Consider the following 22,880-nt stretch of genomic DNA (forward strand, 5'->3'; position numbering starts at 1 on the left):
AGAAATCTGGGGACAGATTTACAATGTATTTTGGTGCAGGTTTGTCCAGTTTCACTCTTTGAAAATCAAAATATTCAGTTTATTTTTGCAATCCATTATTCTTTATATGTTTATTCCACTGGAGCATATTTTATTGAGGTGAATTAAAAAACCTCCCCTTACGATTAATGTTTATAAACATATATTATATACTTAATGTAACTTAAGAGACAAAGTATTGTTTATTTTTTAATGTATATATTCAAATGGAAGGAATATTTAGTCATATCTCATGTAGTTAATATATAATAAATTATTGCATGGTTAATTCACTCCGTGTAATACTTCTCATGTAGCTTGGACCAGTTTGCTTTGGTCACTGTTTTTGCTATCCTGTGGGGCTTCATTTATCTGCAAGAGAAAGAGAAGAGTACAAAATGAGGCAGTAGAACAATGAAAATGTACATTTGTTAATCAAAAATGGAAACAATACAAATTGTTAGTAATTTAGAACAGTTAAATTTTCTTCACGAGTCAATATTTGCATCTGGAATAAGGTGTTAGGCACAGAAGATAAATGTCTGTTGGCATGTTACAGATCAGAACAGAGCTTTTTTCTCTTTCAGGAAAGTGGACAGAGAAAGAAGAAAAAAGACTTGCAGAAGTAGTGCATGAGCTGACGAGCACAGAGCCAGGTGACATTGTCACACAAGGTGTCTCCTGGGCTGCTGTGGCAGAGCGGGTCGGGACACGCTCCGAGAAGCAATGCCGCTCTAAGTGGCTCAACTATCTCAACTGGAAGCAAAGTGGGGGCACTGAGTGGACCAAGGAAGACGAAATAAATCTTATCATGAGGTTTGTTATTTTAGTGACTTTTAAAGGTTTGTGATACGTGTTGCTGGCAGGATTCCATTGGGGTCCATTTTGCTGGTTTCTTAGACACTGAAAACCCTCCAAAAATCACTTCTGTGTCTACAGTTCCCAGAGATTTATTATTGAACATACTTTTTGTTTTTTGTTTTTTTAGTGAATGTTAGTGTTCGTGAAAGGTGTCAGATTGAAAACCCTGGAGACTGAAGTCTTCTTTATTCCTCAGAAAAGGTACAGCACAGGCAGCAACCGTGCAAGCTTCCCACACGTTGCCCCACCGATGCGCTTTAACCCTTAACTGGAGGGTAGCTCAGTCTCCCTGCCCGTTCAGTCCTTGGCCTCTCTGCTGAGATGACCAACAAGGGTCAAGTGTGGTGGTGGTTTCTGTGATGTGGACGTCTTGTCTACAAAGAGCTAAACTGAGACTGCAAATTAATTTCATGTAGGCCACCAAATATTGATTGGATATCAGCATCTCTGACTACATTTAAACTGGCAACCTGGTAGTGACTTTGAAAATCTTTTCCTCTCTCCAGTCCTCCTCCCATTTTGAATGCCTTTAACTCAGACTTTTTAGCCAGTGGATTTTTATGGTTGGGTGGGAATAAAAAGCTAAGACATCCAGGGAATCTTAAGGATTATTTACAAAGCAATATTCACTAATTTATTGAAGCTATTTGACATGAACTCAAAATGAGGACCCTGATTCCACATTTTAGAATGTGCTAGTCTGGATATCCTTTGGTTCTGGTAGTTTTTTCCAGTGTTACCTTTTGTTTTCTTTTAGCTAGCCAAGAGAGTTCAGTGCTATTGCTTCGTTTGTGAAGAGAACTTCTCTTAACTTCCATAAAAATATTTCCCCTCTCACTATTCACCTCTTTTTCATGTGCCTCCATGTACAGATAAGCTGAAGGCAATTCAGAAATATTTTTTGTATTCAAACAGATTCTGGTAGAGAAGACTGTCCCTTCCCTGGAGAGCCTGATGGGATTGATTTATGAGGAACTGTTTAATGCTGTAGTTAACTTCATCTACTTTGGCTAAGAAGCATCTGAGAGAAGGCAAAAATCTTATGTTAAGGAGGGATGGTTGTTATTTAGGAGCAAACAGAAGTAAATATAATAACATGAAATTAATTAAGTGAAAGTTCAGAGTGAATCTCAGGAAGTGATTCCTGACTTGATGTGTTTGGGGAATGGTTTTTCAAAAAGAAAAGATGCAAGTACCACCACTTGGAATGCTTCATGGTAATCTAAGTCCTAATGTATAAGTAAATAAGGAAAATAATCCTGCATGGCAAGGAGATGCACTGGATCATCTAACAGGTCTAGTCCATCTTCTGTTGTTTATAATTCTGCTTGACCTCTGGCAGCGTGGAGCCTTGGAAGCCTGTCGATTCATGAGCTCTGGTGGGCCGGTCACTAGCATGTCATTCTGCGCTGTTACGTGTGACATGGCCAAGATGTGCAACACCCTTGCCAGTCTGGAGGGTAGTTTCTAACAGGTAATTGTTTTCTGTATCCTGCCAGGATAGCGGAACTTGAAGTTTCTGATGAAAATGACATCAATTGGGATTTACTTGCTGAAGGATGGAGTAGTGTCCGCTCACCACAGTGGCTTCGGAGTAAATGGTGGACCATCAAAAGACAGATTGCAAACCACAAAGATGTTTCATTTCCTGGTAATGTACTACTTGCAGACTTCTCTTCTGAAAGCTCCGTTCACAAATGTCAAAGGAATAAGGCTGCGTTGTTGTCTGCTTACAGCATTGCAGGCCAAAAAGAGCACATTGCTCCTTTGCTGGAAGTTACTGGCCCCTTGGATCTGCTGGCTGAATTGCTCCTACAAACAATACTTAAGTGTTTCAGTCGAAACAAGCCGAGCTGATGTATACAAGTAAATAGATTTTGCCATCTCCCCTCTCTTTGGCTAAAGTGAGAGCATGTATATAAGCAGCTCAGCTGGCAGATCTCAGATAATGCTAATCTTTGGTATGGAGGGCAGTGACCTCTTCAGGTGGAAGAGGATATGTATCTGCAGCCTAACTATCACCTCAGGTTAGATGTGTTACCTTTACAATGTTAAAATGTAATCTGTGTGAGGTGCTGAGCCTTAGGTGTAGACAGTAAGTAGATCTACTGTCTGCAATCAGGAGAAGAGGAGAAATCAGGAGTATAAAGCTCCCAAAGTACATTTCATAGCATATTCCCATTTTTGGTTGGAGAAACTAGTGTCTGAGCCAAAGGGTATTTCAGTATCTGTGACCTTCAGTCCTCCCTTTCTCTGACTTGGAAAGAGGAAAAAAAATCAGAGGGAGATTAGTCATGTCATAATTAATTAAAGGTGTAATTTAATGGACACTTCTGTGATCATCAGTGTGGTTCTTAATTAGTCATGCCTGGAGGCTGCAGTTAGGAGGGGAGCTCTGTTCTGCCAACCACACATTAATAAGCAGTTGTTGCATCAAATAATTCATCGTAAAAATGCACCACTGAATTAGCAGGCTCTGCTCTCTTTTCCCTGATAAAATGTCTTGATACCAAAAGTGGGAGATGTTTAGGCAGCTGGAAAAGCTGAGGACTCAGGTTTTGTAACCTGCTGCTGTTAGATCAAGTGCTCCTCCCTGGAGTAATGGGCCTCTGCATGCACAGGTGAAGAATTGTAGTGTAGCCACTGTGAGATTAACTCTTGCTTCCTGTTTCCAGTGACACTTCTGTCAAGCTCTTGAACAAATCCACTTTCATGTTTTGTAAGATTGGAGGGTTTATTTCTGGAAGCAGTATTACACAATTAGCGATACTGGCACTTGATTGTAGTTTCCACATGTACATGTTTTTAGAGAGTTGCAAAATTTTATGTGCTTTTTTTTTTTTCCTGCCAAGCATCCTAAAATGCCTGGGTTCCATGAAAAAATCAAGTTCACTGCAGTAGTTGACTATACATGTAGTTTATGTATGTGCTAAATTTCTAGTTTTTTGTATGTCTATAGATGGTTTAAGTACCTAATTTCAGAAGGATTAGTTTTTTTCATCTTGGGTAAATCTCATATGCAGCATTTCAGAAGGGCTTCTTCAACATGCTTTAGCATGAGTATTTTTTTCTCTCAGTGCTGATAAAGGGTCTTAAACAACTCCATGAGAACCAAAAAAACAATCCAGGGCACCAGCTCTCAGAGAACAAATCTGGAAGTGGATTATCAAACACTAACTCCAGCTCAGGGGTTCAGCACGTGCAGATTCGCGTGGCTCGCTTGGAGGAGAACGCAGGCAATGCCCCAAGCCCCATGGCAGCTTTGCAGATTCCAGTCCAGATTACCCATGTCTGTAAGTACCTGAAATGTGCAACTCACTGTCTTCTAACAAAACCAAAGCTTGCTTATGTTTAGATGCTGAAGGAGAAATGGGTGTGTCTTGAAAAATTGTATTAATTCTGCCTTGGTCTTGTCTTGAAACATTTCTGGGTTCCACGTACCTGTTTCTAACTTTGTCAGGCAAACACAGGTATTGCTGTGATAGTAATTCCAACAAGCTACAGTTGGAGCACCTGGACCATAGGTGTTGTAGGTGTGTGTCTCCGTGTGCATACTGGAGTTTACTATATAACCTGTTCTTTGAAAAGCCTTCATTACACAAGCCTCTTCATGATGATGCGGGATATAAGTTTATTTCATAAATTTCTTCTGCTAGCTCTTGTGCAGAACAATGAACTTCATGTATAAGGACTCCTTTTGTAAGTTACACTACTGTCCCTAAGTTCTGATGAGGGATACTGAAGGGAAGGTGTATAATGTTTTCTCTAGTCCTGCTCTTTATTATGCAGTTATTTCTAGACACAAACACTCTGGAAAGTGTTAGCTGCCAAGTCACACTGACATTCAGCCAATGTTCTGCTCTAACCACTGTATTTTTTCTTTTAAGCTGGTGCTTCTCTTAAGGATGAACTTTGATCATTATCAAACTTTTATTACCAAGTCTACTTTGATTGTAGTTCTTACTGCTTGGTTTTGTAACTGATCTTATTAAGTCACCCCCGTCTCCCTAAATGCAGGCAGTGGTCTCCACCATATCCTATTTTGCACCCTTCACATTTATGAATCATATTAGGAAAATTTAATGGTTTTGGCCTTGCTGATTACCAAATTAGTTGGTCAGGCTACGAACTGATTGTTCAGAGTATGACTAAACAGGTGTTTGTTAAACAGTTTTCTGTCTATAGGATAGGTTAACCTATCCTTATCTATTTATTAAGTGCTGTCTTCATTTTGTGTGGTTTATTTTTTAATTAGAATGGCATGCCACACCCAGCCAAGACCTTTTTATATGTCATAATACGTTAACGGTCTCAGACTTTGAACAAAGCTATTGGGCGTTGATGAGCAGGCAAGATGGGCTGATACTCTGTAACCTTTAGTCCTTTCTGAATTAAATTGTGTAACAGTTGATTTCTGACTTCAGTTGCCCGTATCTGCCTAACAAGCCTTTTTCCCATTTTACTCGGGTTTTCTGAGGAATTTCTGGTTGTGTAATCAAAGTCAATTTTTTATTTTGTCTTTCTCAAATCCATGAGAGCTGAACCTGTTAGTCACTTTCAAGTGCATTTGATAGAAGGCTCAAGGTTTCAAAGGGACAATTGCTGCAGGTTTTAGGGACCTGGCTGGCTGGGTGACTGATGGGCCACACATTACAGCTCTGCTTCTGGGAACCAGGAAAACTACAGCAGGAAACCTTGAACATGCCACTACAACAACAAAAGCTTCAAAATTGGAGCTTTTATCTTCTTAAGAGACTGAAATTACTCTATTTTGCAGCTCCAGAGTCTGAGATGGCAAAGTTTCCAGTGCTTGGATCACTGTTACCATCTTGTAGGTCTTTTCCCCTTTTGGTGTTTAGGAAATTACTGGGTAATCCCAGGCAAAGTATTAGTTTGCCTTCAGCTTCCTGGAACTTGTGCCTTTTTAAAGAGAAGAAGAAATTGTAATTATGGTTATAAAATTTTGGGTACAAGTTGATTGGACCTGATTATCTTGAAATACCTCATATCAGAGAGGTGGTGGATTCACTGTCTCTGGAGGTTTTTAAACTGAGATTGGATGTGGCACTGAGTGCCATGTTCTGATAAATGGACTGGAGTTGGACCAAGGGTTGGACTTCATGATCTTGGAGGTCTTTTCCAACCCAATTGATTCTATGATTCTATGATCTACAGTTTTCAGTGTTTCTCTGCATTACTTTTTGAATTCATGGAGATAATTACATAAATAATTACACAGTTGTAGTAAGAATACTTCCAGCTTTTATACACTGCAGTCATACCACACAGGATAAGCAAATATCTTGGGAAGCATCTGATTTTTCATCAGTGGTGGACAAACCATGGAGAGCAGAAGAGATTAAAAATACCAAAAAAAGGGGTCCATGAGAAACGCAACAATATTAAACCTGACACCAGTTTAAAACAAGCAATACGTGATCCAAAGGATATCATTACACCAAAGGGTATCATTACATTACAACCTCTTATAAATCTCATTACAAAAAGTAATTAGATCACATCAGAAACTTTGTTTGTCTGCTTTTATCTCTGTGCACTAAACCCATACGTACTTGCTTTTGCTCTTTTGGACTGTAGAATGCTCTCCTTAAATAGTATTGTGTCTTGGGTACCAATTAGAGAACCTTGTCGTTAGGATTGCAGCCAGTTTTCTTTTTCTTCTTAGTGGAATTAACAGTACCCTGCCATGTAGTAATTATAGTATGTTATGCTCTCTGCAGGGCTGAACATTCTGGTTTACATACTTTCTTTTTCTTTTTTTTTCTTCCTTTTGCAGCCTCAACCGATTCCCCTGCTGCTACTGTTGACTCTGAGACAATAACACTAAACAGTGGAACACTACAGACCTTTGAGATTCTTCCAGTAAGTGACAGAGAACTGGTGTTCATTACTGTGTTTTTTAATTTGAAGCCCAGCTACTTCTTAGACTATAGAACTTGGCATTTCAAAACCAAAAGTTTTCAAGTGGAAAGAGGAAGTTAAGAGCTCTATAACTTGTTTGCAAAAGTGTAATCCATTAGGGCTGAGGAGTAAACTCTGAATTACAGTTCCGTGCTTTAAATCTGTCTTAATGCCCTAGGGCTGTGAAGTTTTCCTTTCTGCTTGTTTTTTCTTCATTGTTGAAATCTGACACAATGAAGCCAGAGAAAGCTCCCAGCAAGTAAAGATTGTCTCAGTTCCATTGTCCTGTAATTTACAGCACAGTTTTTCTTTCATCTGAGTGTAAAAATAAGTTGAATTTGTTCTTTGTTACCTGCTGTTGTACAGCAGAATACAGACCTGCTGGGCTCTTGCCCTTAAGACTTGCCTTGGTAGCCTGATTCATTTTCTGTTTCTTGAGTGCAGTACAGCAATCAGTACAGAAAGGATTGGGTTGGATTTGTGTGTTTGTTTTCCAAGGGAGTCACAGTTAGGCTGGTTCATGTAAATCAACATGCCCCTCCCAGTGTGGCCTGGGCAGTGTGTTTGAGCATTAAACTTGTGCTGTCTTTGTAGTCTTTTCACCTCCAGCCAACTGGAACACCAGGTACCTACTTACTGCAGACAAGCTCGAGCCAAGGGCTTCCTTTAACGCTGACAACCAGTCCCACCATGACCCTGACGGCCGCGGCCGCTCCAGCCTCCCCGGAGCAGATCATAGTTCACGCCTTATCGGTGCGTGCTGGGAGCAGTGCAACTCTGGAGTTTGGGCACTGAGGGGGAGGGGAACTTTATAATGCAAGGCCCTGCACATGCTTGGTAAATTTGCAAAGCAGTTTTTAATTCATCACAGTGTTACTTTGCTTAAAATCCTGAAGACTGAGAGCATGGCGGGGGGCGGGTTGTATTGTTGTTAAAAAGCATCTTGAAGTTGCAGGTTTGTTCTGCTGTGGCTGAACAGGGTGTCTCCATACAGTGGTTTAGCACCCCCACAAAATCAAATCCTATGGTTTTCTGATGTTTTCAGTTGCTCTCACAAATAGATATTGGTTCCAAAAGCGTGTATAGTAGTGACAAGTATTGCTATTTATTAGAGACAGGGAAGGAGAAGTAAACTGGAGATTGAATCACAAAAGTGATACAAAATTCAGGGGTAAAAAACCCTCGGACCTTTTGAATCTACAGCTATCCTCACCTGAATATTTGGTTCTTTCATATTATATATTTACTTAATTTGCAACTTAAAGAACAAGTGACACCAAATTCATGATTCATTCAAATTCATGATTTAAGACCAAGAAAGGTAAACAGATGATCTGGGCTGGCATACTGTATAAGTAAAACTCTAAATCACGCTTTAAATCTTCTTGCTTGTATTTTCTGGAAGATTTAAAGACACTTGTATGAAAGTCTCTGACATTCTTTGGTTTTTGTCTCTTTTTGCAAACACTACTCACAGCCAGAGCATTTGTTAAACACAAGTGACAGTGTCACAGTGCAGTGCCACACGCCAAGTGTCATAATCCGCACCGTTGCTGCCGAAGACATCCCCTCCTCTGTCACCCAGACAGAACTGACTGTTGACTCAGCTGACCTAACTGGTCCTCCTGATACCCTGGAAACAAATACTTTCCCAGATGATATCCATCAGTCCAAGCTGAGTGATGAAGAACAGTCAGCCTACAATGAAGATGATGCTTCCAAATTCAGCAGCAGGAATAGTAGTGAACTGATGGATGGAGTTATGGTAAGAAGTGAGGAGGAGATTGCAGATGCCAGCCTGAAACAGGATGAGGATTCTCACTCTGATTTACCCAGCTCCTATGTTACTGAGGTAAGGGAGTGTGTGATATTTGATGTTTGCCGCATTTCTGCATGAAAAATTATTTCATTGCATCTTTGACCTTTATGTTAAGCTATTTGTATGAAATATATCAAGTGATTTCATGTATATTAGTACCTGAAGGAAGCCTTCAAGAAAGATGGGGAGATGCTATTTACAAGGGCATGAAGTGACAGGACAAGATGGAATGGCTTCAAACTGAAAGAAAGTAGGTTTAGATTAGGTATTGGGAGGAAGTTCTTTCCTGTGAGGGTGATGAGGCACTGGAACAGGTTGCCCAGAGGACTTGTGGATGCCTCATCCCTGGAAGTGTTCAAGGCCAGGCTGGTCTAGCAGAGGATTTCCTTGCCCACAGCAGCGGAGTTGGAAATATATGGTCTTTAAGGTCCCTTCCAGCCCAAACCATTCTGTGATTCTGTGATTTTGTGATTCTGTATTACAGTTCTACAATTATTTCTTCAGATCTTGTATTCTTGAGCTTCAGTAATACATTATGGGTGTGAAAGTGACAGCATTTAATGTAGTTCTGAGGCCTATATTTGACTTCATCTAGAGCTATGGAGTTGCTTCACTACTTGGGGTACATTTGCACAGTGACAGTGGAAAGCCACAATATTAGTGGCATCAAACACTTGGCCTTCATGTGACTACTGTTTGGTGCTGTTGCTTTAAACTAGGCTGTTAGTTGTCCAACACACTTATGTAACCAGTAAGTGCACTGCTGAGCAAGGGAGGTGAGGTAGAGTAATTATTTTTGCTTTATGAATCTAATGTATTTCAAGATGTACCACAGTATTTTTGGGGATTTCTACTAAACAGGCTGCTCCAGTTAAGTATCTGTTAAATTGGAATTTGAAGCATTTAAACTGCATCTTTTTGGCCTCAGATTTATTCAGCTCCACCACCTGAGATGCAGAAATTAATTTATCCAAATGATTACAGGTATTTGGATTGGTTATACTCTATTCCTCCATCTTCCAGTTGCCGGAACTATGAAAATTACTAAGTCACAGAAAACAGAGGTGCTCAAAAGAAGTAGTGGGTAGAAAATATCTCTCTATTTACAAGCTTGATTAGGTTAGAATGTGAGAAGAGATGAGTTAGAGTGAATCATGTTCTCTAAAACACTGTGCTCTACAATAGGTGTTACTCTGCTTTGTCAGTCTTGAAAATCCATCATTGATATACCTTGGCATTGTCTCTGCAAAAGCTTATAATAGACACAGCATATCCATTATGCTCCTACAAAGGGGAGTATCCTTGCATTTCTCAGGTCTGCTACTACAGAAGCATTTGAATCCTGAATACATCTGAAGCTGGGGATTATTCTTTCTATTTCTTCCTTCTGATGGTTGACATAATTGTGATAAGATTTTCAACAGTTGAGGCAGACCATCAGCTTTCTGCTCTTAAAGTTTAAAAAGTCAATTTCTTGAAGTAGAATTAATAAAATTTTTATATAAACCTACTTTCTAATTAAACTATTTAGAAATTGCTTATGGCTAACAGGATATAAAACTAAACTTTCTTTCTACATAGAAAAACAATCTGAGTTTGTAATTCTAATTTGCCTTACATTTCAAGTCAGATTATCTAAGTTTGACATGTGTCTTTAAATTCTAGGAAATAGTGAACTGTCTGTGAGTGATTCTAAGAGAAAAGTTACTCTAGAAAAACATACCTAAATTTTGCCTTCTCCAAGTCAGTGTTATTTTTATGCACTTGCCAGTGTTGTATTGTCACTGTGGGTGGGTAGTGGGAAGCAGGCAGTCATGCTGCAGGGTTTTATTATTGCTGGCTGGGAAAGGTGCCCATTTGCCACAATGGCTTCTTCAGTTTTTCACGCCTCCTCTTCCCAGTTTCAAGCCTTTCAACACAGTGCTGCTTGTGTGCAGGTTGAGCTGTGCACTCTGTAGAAAGCTGCCCTTGCAGCTCAGGCACACGGTGCCTTGTGTGAATGGGTACATATTTGGACCTAGTCCAGTTCACTGAGCTGCAGTGCAGGTGGTCAGCTCCTCTTCAGCAACACCAGGGAAAGGGTTTTCAGGCAGTTGCTTTTGCAAAAGTATTGTGGAATTACATAGGGAAACAAGTTTTCCTAAGGTAGAGGAACATCAGGATTTTCTGAAACACAGCAGGGCTGTAACATCTGAACAATTCCTGCTCCCTCTGAAAACAGTGATAAATCCAGGTACCTTCCACTCTGCCAGAAACATTTCCTAGCATTCCACACTGAAGTTTGAACAAACTTTACACATGTTACACACCAAAGCTGGAATCCAAATGTTCCTGCTGATTCTGGCAGTACTGTCTGGGATGTCTTTTCACTGAATTCACAGAAGCCAGAGCCTGCCAGAGTGTGCTGTGACAATGAGCAAGCCAGATGTATTAGTGCCATTCCAGTATTACAGGAGCCAGAGAAAAGACAGCAGCAGTAGTTAGGACAGGACTGGAAGAGAGGGAGGATATTGACAACTTATGCCTGGAAGGAATCAGTGTGTTGCGAATGTTTTGGTATCATGAGGTTCAGCAAAAAAAGTTTGTAGCCAACCTACAGCCAGCAAGTGACAGGGCAAGGCACAGCACATAAAGTGGGTCTTTTGTGCTCTTTCCAGTGTCAGTTAAAACTTGACAACAAAAGTTGAAAAACCTAAGTATTATTAAGTTCAAGTTGCTTTTGTGGAGCAGGTAAGGTACTATAAAGGTAATGTTTCAGCCTCTCAGAACATTTAGACATCTAGACAGAAAGTATTATTCCTCTTCATAGAAAAAACATTTGACTTGCAAGAGAACATCTTATCACCACTCTGCAGTCTCTCCTTTCCTTTCCCCCTGCCTTTGTATTGCTCACAGGGTTGAATTCTTCTCATCTTGTGTTTAGGTACCTGCACTAAAATAAAACACACCCTGTAAATGCTGAAGGAAACCAGCTCAGATGCTGACATTTCAATTTAATGAGATAAAATTCATCCAGAGTGTATTGCTTGCTATTGAGTGTGGCTGAGCAAAGCAGGTTTCTGTTTATGGTACCAGGAGTACACTCTCATATCCCATTCTTGTGTGTTGTGCAGGACCTGGGTTCCCCAACGATAGAAGAACAAGTTGATCAGCCTACAATAGACGATGAGACTGTGCTTATTGTTCCTTCTTCCCATGGTTTTATCCAGGCAGCAGATGATATAGATAGTGAATCAGTCTTGCCCCTGACAACTCTAACAGGTATGACAGTCCCATTTTTGAAGCAGTATATAGCACTTTTGAGTCCCTGCAGACTTCATAAATCCTTGCTTTCTCTTAAATAATTTTCCATGTCATTGCTGTGAAACTTTCAGGGGAGTTGGTTCCCCAGCTGTTCCAGTAGAAGTGGAAGAAAGTCCCATGTAACCTTATGGGAAAAGCATTAGAACAGCAGCTGCATCATTGCTTGCTGAGCTGTTCCCATCACCCTTGAGCCTTGAATTAGTACACATAGGCTGATAACTCTCAGTAGTGTGCATTCCTTCATGCCTAGTGGTTGAACGAACTTTGTCTTCTTTTGAGAGTAACCACAGACATCAGCAATGCACTTGATGCCTCTCATGGTGAGAGGCTGGGCTGCTTGGGGATGTGTTTGCACAGCACTCACCCATGCTAGATTGTGCCACACTTCCCAAAACCAAGAGTCATCTCAGACTTGGAAGCAGCACAGATTTATTCTCCCACTGCAGCGCCCAAAAAATACTCCTTTCCAGGGGAAGGATCTCCTTGGAGAGCCATCAGAGGGTCAGCAGTAGGTCTGATAGTGTAATACCTGATGAATCCAAAAGCAAGTTACACCAGTTGCATCGATATTAGTCCTCATTTACCTTCTCTAAAGATATTCAAAAGCTACCTGGACATGATCATCTGCAACGTGCTCCAGCTCAAGCAATTTTTGCAAAAGGTTGGACTAGATGATCTCGAGGTCACTTCCAATCCCAACCATTCTGAGATTTTGTGAAACTAGAAATTGCAAGCTACCTAGTTTAAGCAAGTTTACATAAAATTGGTTAAAATTTCTTGTCTTCTAAGTGTGTATTTTATATCCTGTTGTAATGGCACAGTAGTAACAGTTCTAATGTACTTTGTCTCTTGACAGATCCTATCCTACAGCATCATGGAGATGGGTCACACATTATTGGCTCATCATTGGACAGTCCTGACTCAGAAGATTCAAAGGATGTTGAGGATTTAGTGAGCTGTCACTGAGAAGCAGTAATTGTGTCCATTTTTTATCGACCATGTTTGCATTGTGGAATTAGTTCAACTCTGTGCCACATTTCCAAAGCAAGCAGTCACAGTCTGTCTCTTTAAACAGAAACTTCCAGTTTGAAATGACTACAGTGCACTTTCTCTGCTCAGGCTGTTTTACCTCATCTGTGAAGGGTTTACTGAGCAGCCAACTGAGGCCTGAGGTCCTACAGCTCAGCCAGGGTGTTCAGTGTTCTGGGGAGCCTCACTGCCAGGATCCATCCAGTCAGTTCTGATCTGACTTGCTACTGGTGTGCTGAACTGCACATCTGGAAAACTGGACAGAAATCAAGGATTGAGGACTGTGTCCTCTTAGTGCCGCAGCAAGAATTAGTTTGCACAGGTTTCATGAAGAATGGGTGAGGATTTCTGCACTTACTGACTCTTGTAATACATGGAGTAAGAGACTGTTACATTTCAGGAAGGAATGAATTCCATCAGAGACTTCAGGGAGCATGGGCAGCATCATGAGGGAATGGTGTGCATTCCCATCTCATCTGACTCGTTTAGTTTGTCTGTGGTATAGGAAGAAGACACAGCTTTTGGGACTTGCCTGCTCTGCTTGTTCCTGAGGAATCGTTGCTGGCAACGGACAGAGCTCAGAGAGATCAGTTGTGGAAAACCTCTTTTTTCTCACTACAGCAAGCTGAATAAAAAGGGAAGGGCTATGAGAAAGGGAAGCAACTGGGACACACTGGCCTCTCCCCACAAGCTTTTAACTTCTCTGAGATTGTTTTGAGTAGGTGGAAACATTTGTCTTTCTCGTTGTTTACCTGACACTACCAGCCACCTCTCCAGAGGTGATTCCTGCAGCAAATTTGTAGATGGGGAGTGCTGTGGAGGTGGCAAAGTCTTGGAGGAATAGGTCTGTGAGAGTTTGGACATAGGGCCCTGAGGCAAAGGAGGCCAATTAATTCCTACATCCAAGGGTTTGAAACAGACACTAGGCTGAGCAGCAGCCTATTAGCTAGGAATCAAGAGAAAAAGCTATAGAAACTAAAGACTCTTGTATAAATTATTTTATTTATTTCTGTAATTAGCTCTTCATAATCAAGAGTTGGTCTTTTTCAGTCTGTGGTTTTAATGTGAAAAATAAGTTGTAGTTTTAAATGGTTGCTTAGGGAACAGGAATAATTGTATATTCAGTTTCAGCAAAATAAAGAGTATTTGTCTTACTTGATTGTAAGATGCCATTTATTTATACTGCCACAGATCCTTTCAATGCTGCAGTTTATTTGTACAGTAATAAAAAGGTGCATTTTTTTCCAAAATGAAAAAGCTTGTGCCATTCTGAAACATCAGTACAACTGGAATGTTCATTAAGCGCAACAGTAGCTCTTCAAAAAAAAGCAGAATGTCACGTCTTATGGCAATAATTCTCCCTAACAAGAGGGACATTACATATACATTTACATGAAAATCATGTACTGATTTATCCTTGCACAACCCACTTTGTTCCTCTCAGGCTGATTGTTCTCACTTAAATGTCTCAAGTAGAGCTGAGAGCTGAGCTGAAAGCATTCTGACACAGTAACATCATTGCTGGGTATTCCCAATGTCCATCATTTACCCACTTCATGGAAGTACAGGTTGGCACATATACATAACATGACAATAGAAAACAGTATATAGTAAATTAGATTTCTAAATTTAGGTTCCAGGTCTCCTTGTCGATACCAGTAGATCTAGAAGAGAAAAGGAGTTTGTATTACTTTTAAAAGCCAGGTATTTCTGAGGAGCCTTTCTGTGGAAATTAAATGGGAAACTTGCATGTCTGGTTTTGGTTGGGGTTTTTTTCTCCTGTGAAACAACCCAGCTTCCTCTGGCTAGAGAGATTGGGTGAGTTTGTCTGTGAAAACTAGCTCTGAAGACAGGGGTTGCCTGATCAGCTTTGTTGAAGAGGGAGGGCGGAGGGGGGTTAGCTGAGGATGTTTAACACTCAAAGTTTGCTACACCCTGGTTGATGAGGACAAATATCTGGCTTGCACTAACACAATCTCTTCTGGGCAGAGGTGTGGCTACCAGTTGTAGAATCAGAAACTGGGACTGAGCAGGCACCACAGAGCAACTTCCCAGCTTACCCAGCAATGAGGGGCTCAGGGCCACAATTGTTCCAGATTGCAGCTGGAGGAAGGAGAGTGCCCCAAGTATGAAAAGCTACAACAGAAGGAGGAGCCACCAATGTCGCTGCCCAGGGAAGGGGGGTTGGAATGGATGGTCTGTGAAGGTCCCTTCCAACCCCAACCATTGTGTGATTCTTTGAACTCTGACCTGCCAGTTCCCTTTGCCAATGCTTTGGGCCAACTCTCTTGGAATTTTGCAGCTCTCGAGTAAAGAAACATTGCCACTTGCTGGAGCTTCCTGCCCCCAAAACTCATCCCCTGTGCCTGAAAAGTCACTGACTTCTAGCAGTGCCTGGCTGGCCCCAGCACTTCAGGTGTGTTCTGCAGCACAGTCCATCTCTGCATTCCCATCTCACTGCTTTGCTCCCTGGTTTTTTACTCTGTGTCTCCACTGGCAGCTAAGAGTGGGAGTGTCACAGAGGTGACAAGTCTTGCACCACAGCTGGACTGCAGGAGTTGGCTCAGTTCACACGCTTACTCTGCAGTAAATACGAAACTGGTTACCACTCTCTCATTGTCAGCCTGTCTTATGGAGGCAGGAAAGCTTTTCTAGGAGAGTGGAAAAGAAGGCGGCGGCACCACATAAAGCATGTTTTATTCAGAGCCATAGACTCAAAAGCTTGCGCGGCAAACGTGGCGGTACTTACAAGAATGCCAGCAGAAATGCAACACAAGGAGATGCAGAAAGCAAAAAATACATTCACAGGTTTTGGAGGTAGTTGCGGGAAGACAAAAGCACTGATTAGAGTGACCTGTGTGGAGGAAAACAAAGATGAAGACTTTGCTCTCAGAGCCGTGGTGAGAAGAGGCTCACCCCGCCGGCTGGGACAACACAGTGTTCACATCCTGCCCAGCACACCCCTCCTTCCTCTTTAATTCCCACCCCATGAGTACCTGGGGGGAAATGTGAAATTCTGCAGGAAAATCACTTTAATACAACTGCACAGTTAGAGGAGTGAAAAAACCTGATGAAAGCTTTGCTATTCAGGCTTGCTGCCAGCAGCCATCCTGCTGCCCATAAAGCCAGCAGGCACAGGGATACACACCTGCCCATGTAGGAGAATCCCTTCAGCCAGCCAAGCATTTTACCAGCTGGCACAGCTCTCCCCACAGCCTCCCTGCACCTCAGCTCAAACTGCTGCCACTCACCATGGACCACTGGACTGATGCTCTCCAGTCACAATGGCACTGGGTTTGTCTTTAAATCTTGGGGAAAGCATAGCTCAAGACAAAGGGACAAACTTTGGAAAGACTCATATAAGCCATAAATAAAGGAAAATCATAAAGAGAAGGAAACAGAGAGAAGCAAACACACTCTCCTGGGTGATAAGCACTTTGTCGTCTCACCCAGCCTCACTTTCAGCTAGGATGGGAAATCTACCCAAGAATTTTGGGCTTTTTATTGCACAGCGAGCTCTTAAAAGATGGACTGAAGAAAGGTATTCTCCTTCTGCTTTTGTCAAAGAGCTTCAAAAGACCGATGTGTCCCAAAGTGACTACCTGGGCCCCAGTTACAGTCTGTTCGGTCACTGCAAGCTTCACCATCCATTTTGGGGAAGAACTCATCTCTTACCAGCTAATGGAGGCACACAGCATGGGGTGGGATGTGAGATACTTACTACAAGCAGCAAGGTTGTTAAGCCACCAACAACTAGATTGATGATTCTGTCCTGAAGAAAAGAGAAGATGGTTACATGTACATCTTGCCAAAAAAAACCCCAAATAACAACATGAACATAAAAAAAAAACCAACAAAAAATCAAAGTTTTCCTCACTCCAGCAGCGTGGACTCTGAGGAAGTTGTACTGACCAAGGCCTGGTGCAACAGGTTTGCTTGTTTGCAAGTGGCTTCTTCACTAGGTCCAAACCCATTACAGTTGTGCAAATTATTTTTAAGATTTTTTTTTCAAAGTGGGAGTGCACAGATGGAGGTCATCAGAAAAAGCTTATTTTAGCCTCACTGCCTGAGAATTATTAGCTTGATAGTTTCTTAAGTGGAAACTTGTGGGCTGCTGGCAAGGAGGTGAAGTGTTGCCCACACCCCAAACATTCCACCCTAACACCAGCAGACCTGAGCATGTCACACAGTGGCTCTGCTTGGACAGGCAGATATCCCACACACACTCTTTCTGCTGCTACCCATCAGTGTAAAACAATTCACTGGGAAGACACAATCTTTTTGCACCTGGAAAGAGGTATCCCTCAGTGTTATCACTGCAGTGTCACCCCAATGGCATCAGGGGACCAGCATGGACCAACTGTGACACAAGGCTGTGTGAGCACCCAGGGCAGGACCCCATGGTGATGCACTTGCTGGGGTGAAAAACAACTTGAAGGAAAAGGAGAACATTCCCATCCCTGCTGGGACACCTGCCTCCTCCCTGTCTTCATGGTGCTGCTCCGAGTATAAACATCTGTTGCCACAGTCAGCTGTAACACCCTAGATGGCTGACTCCCCAAACCAGAGGCTAGAACAGCTACAGCAGAAAAGATGTGCAAGACAAAGCTCCCTGAACTTCAGTTTATTACACTGAGAGTCATTGGATAGGTATGTGTTGGCTGCAATAATGGGAAGTGACCCACCTCTACAGGAAATTGTTACCAACATTCCCTGCACAAGGTCCTCACCAGCCAGGCAAAACCCTTTTTCACAAGCATTTCCACACATGCTGTCAGTGATACAACAGCAGCCTCTGGGAGCCATCTACAAGGCACCCATCACTGACCCAAAAAAGGAGCCAAGAGAAATAAAAATAACTCCTGGCAAATAACAGAAGCAACAGGGCAAAATGCAAGCACAAAATGCTCCATTAAAGCGTATCATGACAGTTGAGCTGGACTCCTCCACCTAAGCTAAAATAAACTAGTTAAAGATAACTTTAATTTAGGTATATGGAAGGGTCCTTACCTCCTAAAGCCACTCTGATACCAGAAGATCAGGTGGTTTTGCTCTGCCCTTGCCCTGCAAACCCAGCTGAGCCCATCAAGGCACTTTTATGCAGGGGGACCAGAATTTGCATTCAGGCTCAGCTCCTCCATTCAGGGGGGCAAGACGTGAGCAGCTGGATCCATCATGCCACAAGGAGATGGGTTTCCAACCACAGGGAAGGGAGGGAAGGCCAAGGAGTCAGCTGCAGAGTGGCATTGGGTCACCATCCTTAGAGCTCACCCGCCAAGTGCAGTCACAGCCAGCTCTCCACAGAGAGGCTCAGTGGGATGGCCACACAGTTGATACCTCACCCAGAAACTTGGCCATGACTATTCTTCTAATTAACTACAGACTTGGAGGGACAATTTTAAGATGGGGAGAATTCACCCATTTTGCCAAGACTGAGGCTGGTGGGACAGCAGAAAACAAGGAGGTCAGACTTGGCAGTGACTATGGAGCATTTCTGACTGTTTCACAGAGTGTGGGAAAGTGTGTCCCCCAGGACAGGGACCTCTCATCTGACACTGCTGAGTGATGGACAGCGCAGCAGCAGCCGGATCAAGTACAGATGCCAGCACTGGAGCAGCTTTGCCACGTGGCAGCCAGTCCCTGTGGGTCAGGGCATCCCTTTCCCTGTGCTTAAACCCAGTCACTCAAATTTTCCAAATGCGCTGCCGGCAGAAGCAGGTATTTCAGGATCCAGGGATTAGAGACACTGATCCTGAAATCCCAGGCTTGGCAAAGCAGTGAGAGGCTGTATTCCCCAGTGCCCACTGACACTTCAGCCCCAGGCAGCTTAGCACAGCAAAAAGGTTAAAAATACTCAAGCAGAGGCCAAGACGGCTAAAGGGATTGGGGATGACAGATCCTTTCACCTCCACAGGGTGTCTGAGTGCACAGCCCAGCCTGGGCACTTGCCCATGGATACTGGGCACACAGAAACAGACTGTGATGAGCCATGTGTCCTACATGCCATATCACCCAGCTGGCACAGTCAGCTCTTACAACCAGCACAGCTGGTTCATGGAGGACTTTTCCCCATCATCACTATGCATTACAATAGCTGCTAGAGATGAAAGACAACCCCCTTCCCAGTGTACACACCAAAACAGAGAGCACAGAGCTGCTGGAGGTCACCTGCACCAGCACAGGGTACTGGCCACACAGACACCAACTTCTGACACACCCCAGCACTGCATTGATGGGGGTTCCCGTTCAGCAGCCATAGTGAGCTGTTGACCAGACAGGAGATTAATTCCATGTTTCAGTGTTGCAAAGCTGCATTTCGAAATGGGAGTGTTGCTTCCCTATGGAGAGGGTGTTGGAGGGACTTGGAGGCACCAGGCTTGTCCCAAGGAGCTGCTGCTGTGCAGAGGTCTTCCCTTCAGCTGCCTCTGGGAAAGGGAGACAAGGTCAGGAAGCATCAAGTCCTCACAAAGCAGGAGGGCACAATCCAGGATCCTTTGAGATATGGATCAAGGTTACTTGGAGGACCAGGGGAACAGAGGCAGGACTGAGCATGTAACCTCACCACTTTGCTCTTTACCCCATTTGAGCTTGGCACCATGCATCCTCCAAATTAGCAGCTTGTGGGCTGAGCCCATGGAGACCACAGCAGAGGCTTGGCCAGAATAGGGGAATGGGTTGGTCCCCCAGAGAGTGGGTACCTGGTGCCATCTCTGCAGGAATTACAGAAAGGCCATTTTTATGTCTTACATCAGCAAGTCCAGATGGTCAGCAGCAATCGCAGCCTGTTGCAGCCATAGGGGATCCCTGAATCCAGTGCCAGCCCAAAACCTTGTGGAATTGCAGGCACTACAGACTGTATACAGAAGAGCTGTGCTCAGGGCCACACAGGCCACCCACCCACTGCAAGACATGGGGACATGCTGGTTTGTCCTTGAAGGCTCCTCATTCCCATCTTGGGCTGCTCAGTCCCCAGTGCTTTCTGCTTCCAACCCACAGCAAATTAACACCTACCCACATACATTTAAATACTTCTGTCATGGAGGAACCCAACTTTCACCTTCTTTCCCAAGAAGTCCTGCACCTGTGACACTCGGTCTCCTCTTTGCCACCACACTGCTGTGCCTTTTTTTTGTGTCATGTCATACCCATCCCCTGCCAGTGCTGCACCCCTGGTAACCACAGCTGAATCCTCAGCGCTTGGCATTCACCAGTTCCGTGTTGCTACACTCCCTCTTCCCACCAGAGACTTCTTTGGTACCATCTTGCCCCAGTCTCCATTCAGCAGTCAGCATGGGAGAGTAAGCTTGGCAGGAGCAGCTGAACCACAGCAGGGGAAGGAGGCTGATGCTGCTGCCAAGCTCTCCCATCCCCATAGGGTGGCTTTAGCCTCCAAGTCGCAATCTTGGAGACCAGAAGAGCATCAGGGGGCAAGAAGGCATCCCCATCTCTACCTCCATTTCTATCTGCTGGTAAGGGTGTGAAATTCCTAGCTTGGGTGCAGGGCTTTCTGGGGCCCAAGAACTGACCCTGTCCCTCCTTGTGGCCTTGTGTCCAGCCCCAAGAGAGGGTCCCACTTTGGCATCACCAGCCGTCACTTGCAGAGACGCAAAAGCAGAGCTGGAGCATGAGCACACACTTTTCCCTGCAGACCTGCTCCCATTTTAAGGCAAAGTTTAGCTTCTCCATTTCTAAGGCGGAACGTTTCCAGCTCCGGACCTCACCAGCGTCCGTCTCTAGGCAACCTCAGTGAATCACGGAGGAAACGACCCCGGGCCAGCACAGTGATCCCTTGTCTGTCGGACAGGAGCTCAGCAGCGAGACCATTGGCTGCTCCTGGGCCCACAGGAGACAGGCTGGGGGTGATGTGCAGGATACTGAAGGCACATCCCAGTCCCCAGAAGTGCCTATCCTTGGAAGCTTCCCAAAATCCCTGACCAAGGACAGCCAACAGGTCCCCAGCACAGGGCACTGCTCCAGCAAAGGTACCCTCACCTCCAGCACTCCCCATCAGAGCAGGCACCTCCTGGTGGGGGTGACCTGTCTGCACCACTTCATCTCCCTGGGGCCCTGCCTGTCCTCCTATCCCACATCATTCTATTTTTCCCTGAAAATTTGGCTGATGTTGCTTTATTTATGTTTTTGTTTTATCAGCAGTTCCAAGTTCTTAGGCGGGGAGGGCGCGGGGGTGGGTGGGGGGGAATAAAGGCTGATGCATTTGATAGACCTGTCGATAACCCTGCACAGTTTCAGCCGCCAAAGACAGACAGACAGACAGACAGACACCCCTTGCTGGGTAACCTCTCCTAACGGGACAAATGCTAACTCGCAAACAAATGTCACTCCATGGACACAGGTGCACACCGCCAAGTATGGTTCCCGAGGGATCCCGATGCCAGGCAGTGCCGCGGAGCCCCCCGCCCAGCGCAGCCCCCGCAGCAGCCCCGACCCGCAGCAGCGCCAGCGCTGCCCGGCTGAGCAGCTTACGGGGGATTGACACCTGAAGAGTCGGTGCTGCCACACGTCAGCCACGGCCAAGGAGAGACACCGCAGTCTCCTCCATCCCAGGAGAAAAATAAATTACCAGGAGGGCATCAAACGCAGCCCCCCAGCCCCATCCCCAGCAAAGACCCCCAAAATCGGGTGAGAGGCAGCCTGGGGTGCTGCAGCTCTGACAGAGCCCCGGGCTGGGGGCTGAAGGGCCATTTACCCCAGGATGGGGCACAGCGGCTGCGTGACCCCCTGTCTGCATCCAACCCCTTCCCAGCCCCACTCTGGGGTCCCCCCGCCCCTGGGGCTCTCTGCACGCCGAGTCCAAATTTCCCATCAGGGTGCTGGGAGATATTGGTTTGGGGGTGTTATTTGAAAGTTACTTGTTTTGGGGGGAAGAGGGTTGTTTGGTGAGTTTTCAGTTTGGGGACAGGGTCTTGTTGGAAGGGGCGGGGGATTAGTCCTTTTAATTTTGAGAGGTGGTTGTTTGTCTGGGTTGGTTTTGATGGATCACTTTTGGTTTGGGGCACTAATCAGGAGAAGGTTGTTTTTGTTTTATTTCAGGGTTTTTTTTATGTAATTCTGCCAATTTGCACCGTTTCCTTCTCTTGGAATTTCAGGGGTGTTCCCTTTATATTTTTCCATTGGGCTGCAGCTTTCTGATTTTCGCTGCTGGTTTGGCTGGGGGGGGGGGGGGGGGAACAGCAATTTGTTATTTTATGGGGTTTTTTTCAATTTGTTTGCAGGATTTGGGCAGGTTGCTCACTCGGGCCGGCTGCGGTTCTCCGGGAGCCGGGGCGGGGGTGGAAGGGACGGGGGGCGGGGGGGGGGTGGCTGCCGCTACCGGGAGGAGGTTCCTCATTACCGGGGGGCATTTACACCGCGGGGTGGGGAGGGACACACACATACTACGGGACTTTCCGCCGCGTTTTCTTCGCTGCGGGTCGTCCCGCCGGGGGGCTGTGTGCGGGGAGGGGCAGCGCCGTCCCTTACCCTGGCCGAGGTCTCTCCGAAGAGCGGCCGGTTGTCGGCGCCGCCGGTGCCGTACCCGCGGGCGGGGAATCCCTCCATGGCGCGGGGGGCGCTGCGCCGGCGGCCGCAGGGGGGCGCGCGCTCATCCCGCGCCTCCTCCGCCCCCCCCCACCCCCACCCCCCCGCGGCCCCTCCGCGACCGCTCCGCGCCCCGCGCGCGCCCCGCGCAGGCCACGCCCACGGAGCGGCCACGCCCATCGGCTGGCCACGCCCCCGCGGCAGGGAATTGGGGAGGGGGGATTGAGGGGATTGGGGGAATTGGGGATGGGGGAATTGGGGATGGGGGGAATGGGGACGAGGGGATTGGGGATGGGGAGATGGGGGATGGGGGGATTAGGAGAATTGGGGATGGGTAATTGGGGATGGGGGATAGGGGGAATTGGGGATGGGGGACATTGGGGATGGGGGA

At 45.0% G+C, this 22,880-nt stretch overlaps 2 protein-coding genes across 4 annotated transcripts in view; one reads left to right on the top strand and one right to left on the bottom strand.

Moving 5' to 3' along the window:
• The window catches only part of DMTF1 (cyclin D binding myb like transcription factor 1), a 29,682-nt gene extending 15,306 nt beyond the window's left edge, over positions 1–14,376 (top strand). For both annotated transcript variants that reach the window (XM_071552758.1, XM_071552757.1), the window contains 8 exons: positions 606–834; positions 2,379–2,530; positions 3,957–4,172; positions 6,677–6,762; positions 7,396–7,554; positions 8,279–8,653; positions 11,734–11,881; positions 12,780–14,376. In XM_071552758.1, coding sequence (XP_071408859.1) covers positions 606–834; positions 2,379–2,530; positions 3,957–4,172; positions 6,677–6,762; positions 7,396–7,554; positions 8,279–8,653; positions 11,734–11,881; positions 12,780–12,889 — 1,475 coding nt within the window. In that variant the 3' untranslated portion in view covers positions 12,890–14,376. The remainder of the gene's footprint in view (positions 1–605; positions 835–2,378; positions 2,531–3,956; positions 4,173–6,676; positions 6,763–7,395; positions 7,555–8,278; positions 8,654–11,733; positions 11,882–12,779) is intronic.
• TMEM243 (transmembrane protein 243) lies at positions 159–22,567 on the bottom strand. 2 transcript variants are annotated; one of them, XM_071552761.1, is made up of 4 exons: positions 22,433–22,567; positions 16,674–16,724; positions 15,702–15,806; positions 159–390 (listed from the first exon to the last, which is right to left on the bottom strand). In XM_071552761.1, the coding sequence occupies exons 1-4, from the start codon at positions 22,508–22,510 to the stop codon at positions 328–330; spliced, it is 297 nt and encodes a 98-aa protein (XP_071408862.1). In that variant the 5' UTR covers positions 22,511–22,567; the 3' UTR covers positions 159–327. The 2 variants fall into 2 exon arrangements, with proteins under 2 accessions (XP_071408862.1, XP_071408861.1); XM_071552760.1 differs by lacking the exon at positions 159–390 and adding an exon at positions 13,938–14,616.
• Positions 22,568–22,880: the final 313 nt, after the last annotated feature.

The sequence above is a fragment of the Pithys albifrons genome, chromosome 3, assembly GCF_047495875.1.
Source record: "Pithys albifrons albifrons isolate INPA30051 chromosome 3, PitAlb_v1, whole genome shotgun sequence".
Taxonomy (NCBI): domain Eukaryota; kingdom Metazoa; phylum Chordata; class Aves; order Passeriformes; family Thamnophilidae; genus Pithys; species Pithys albifrons.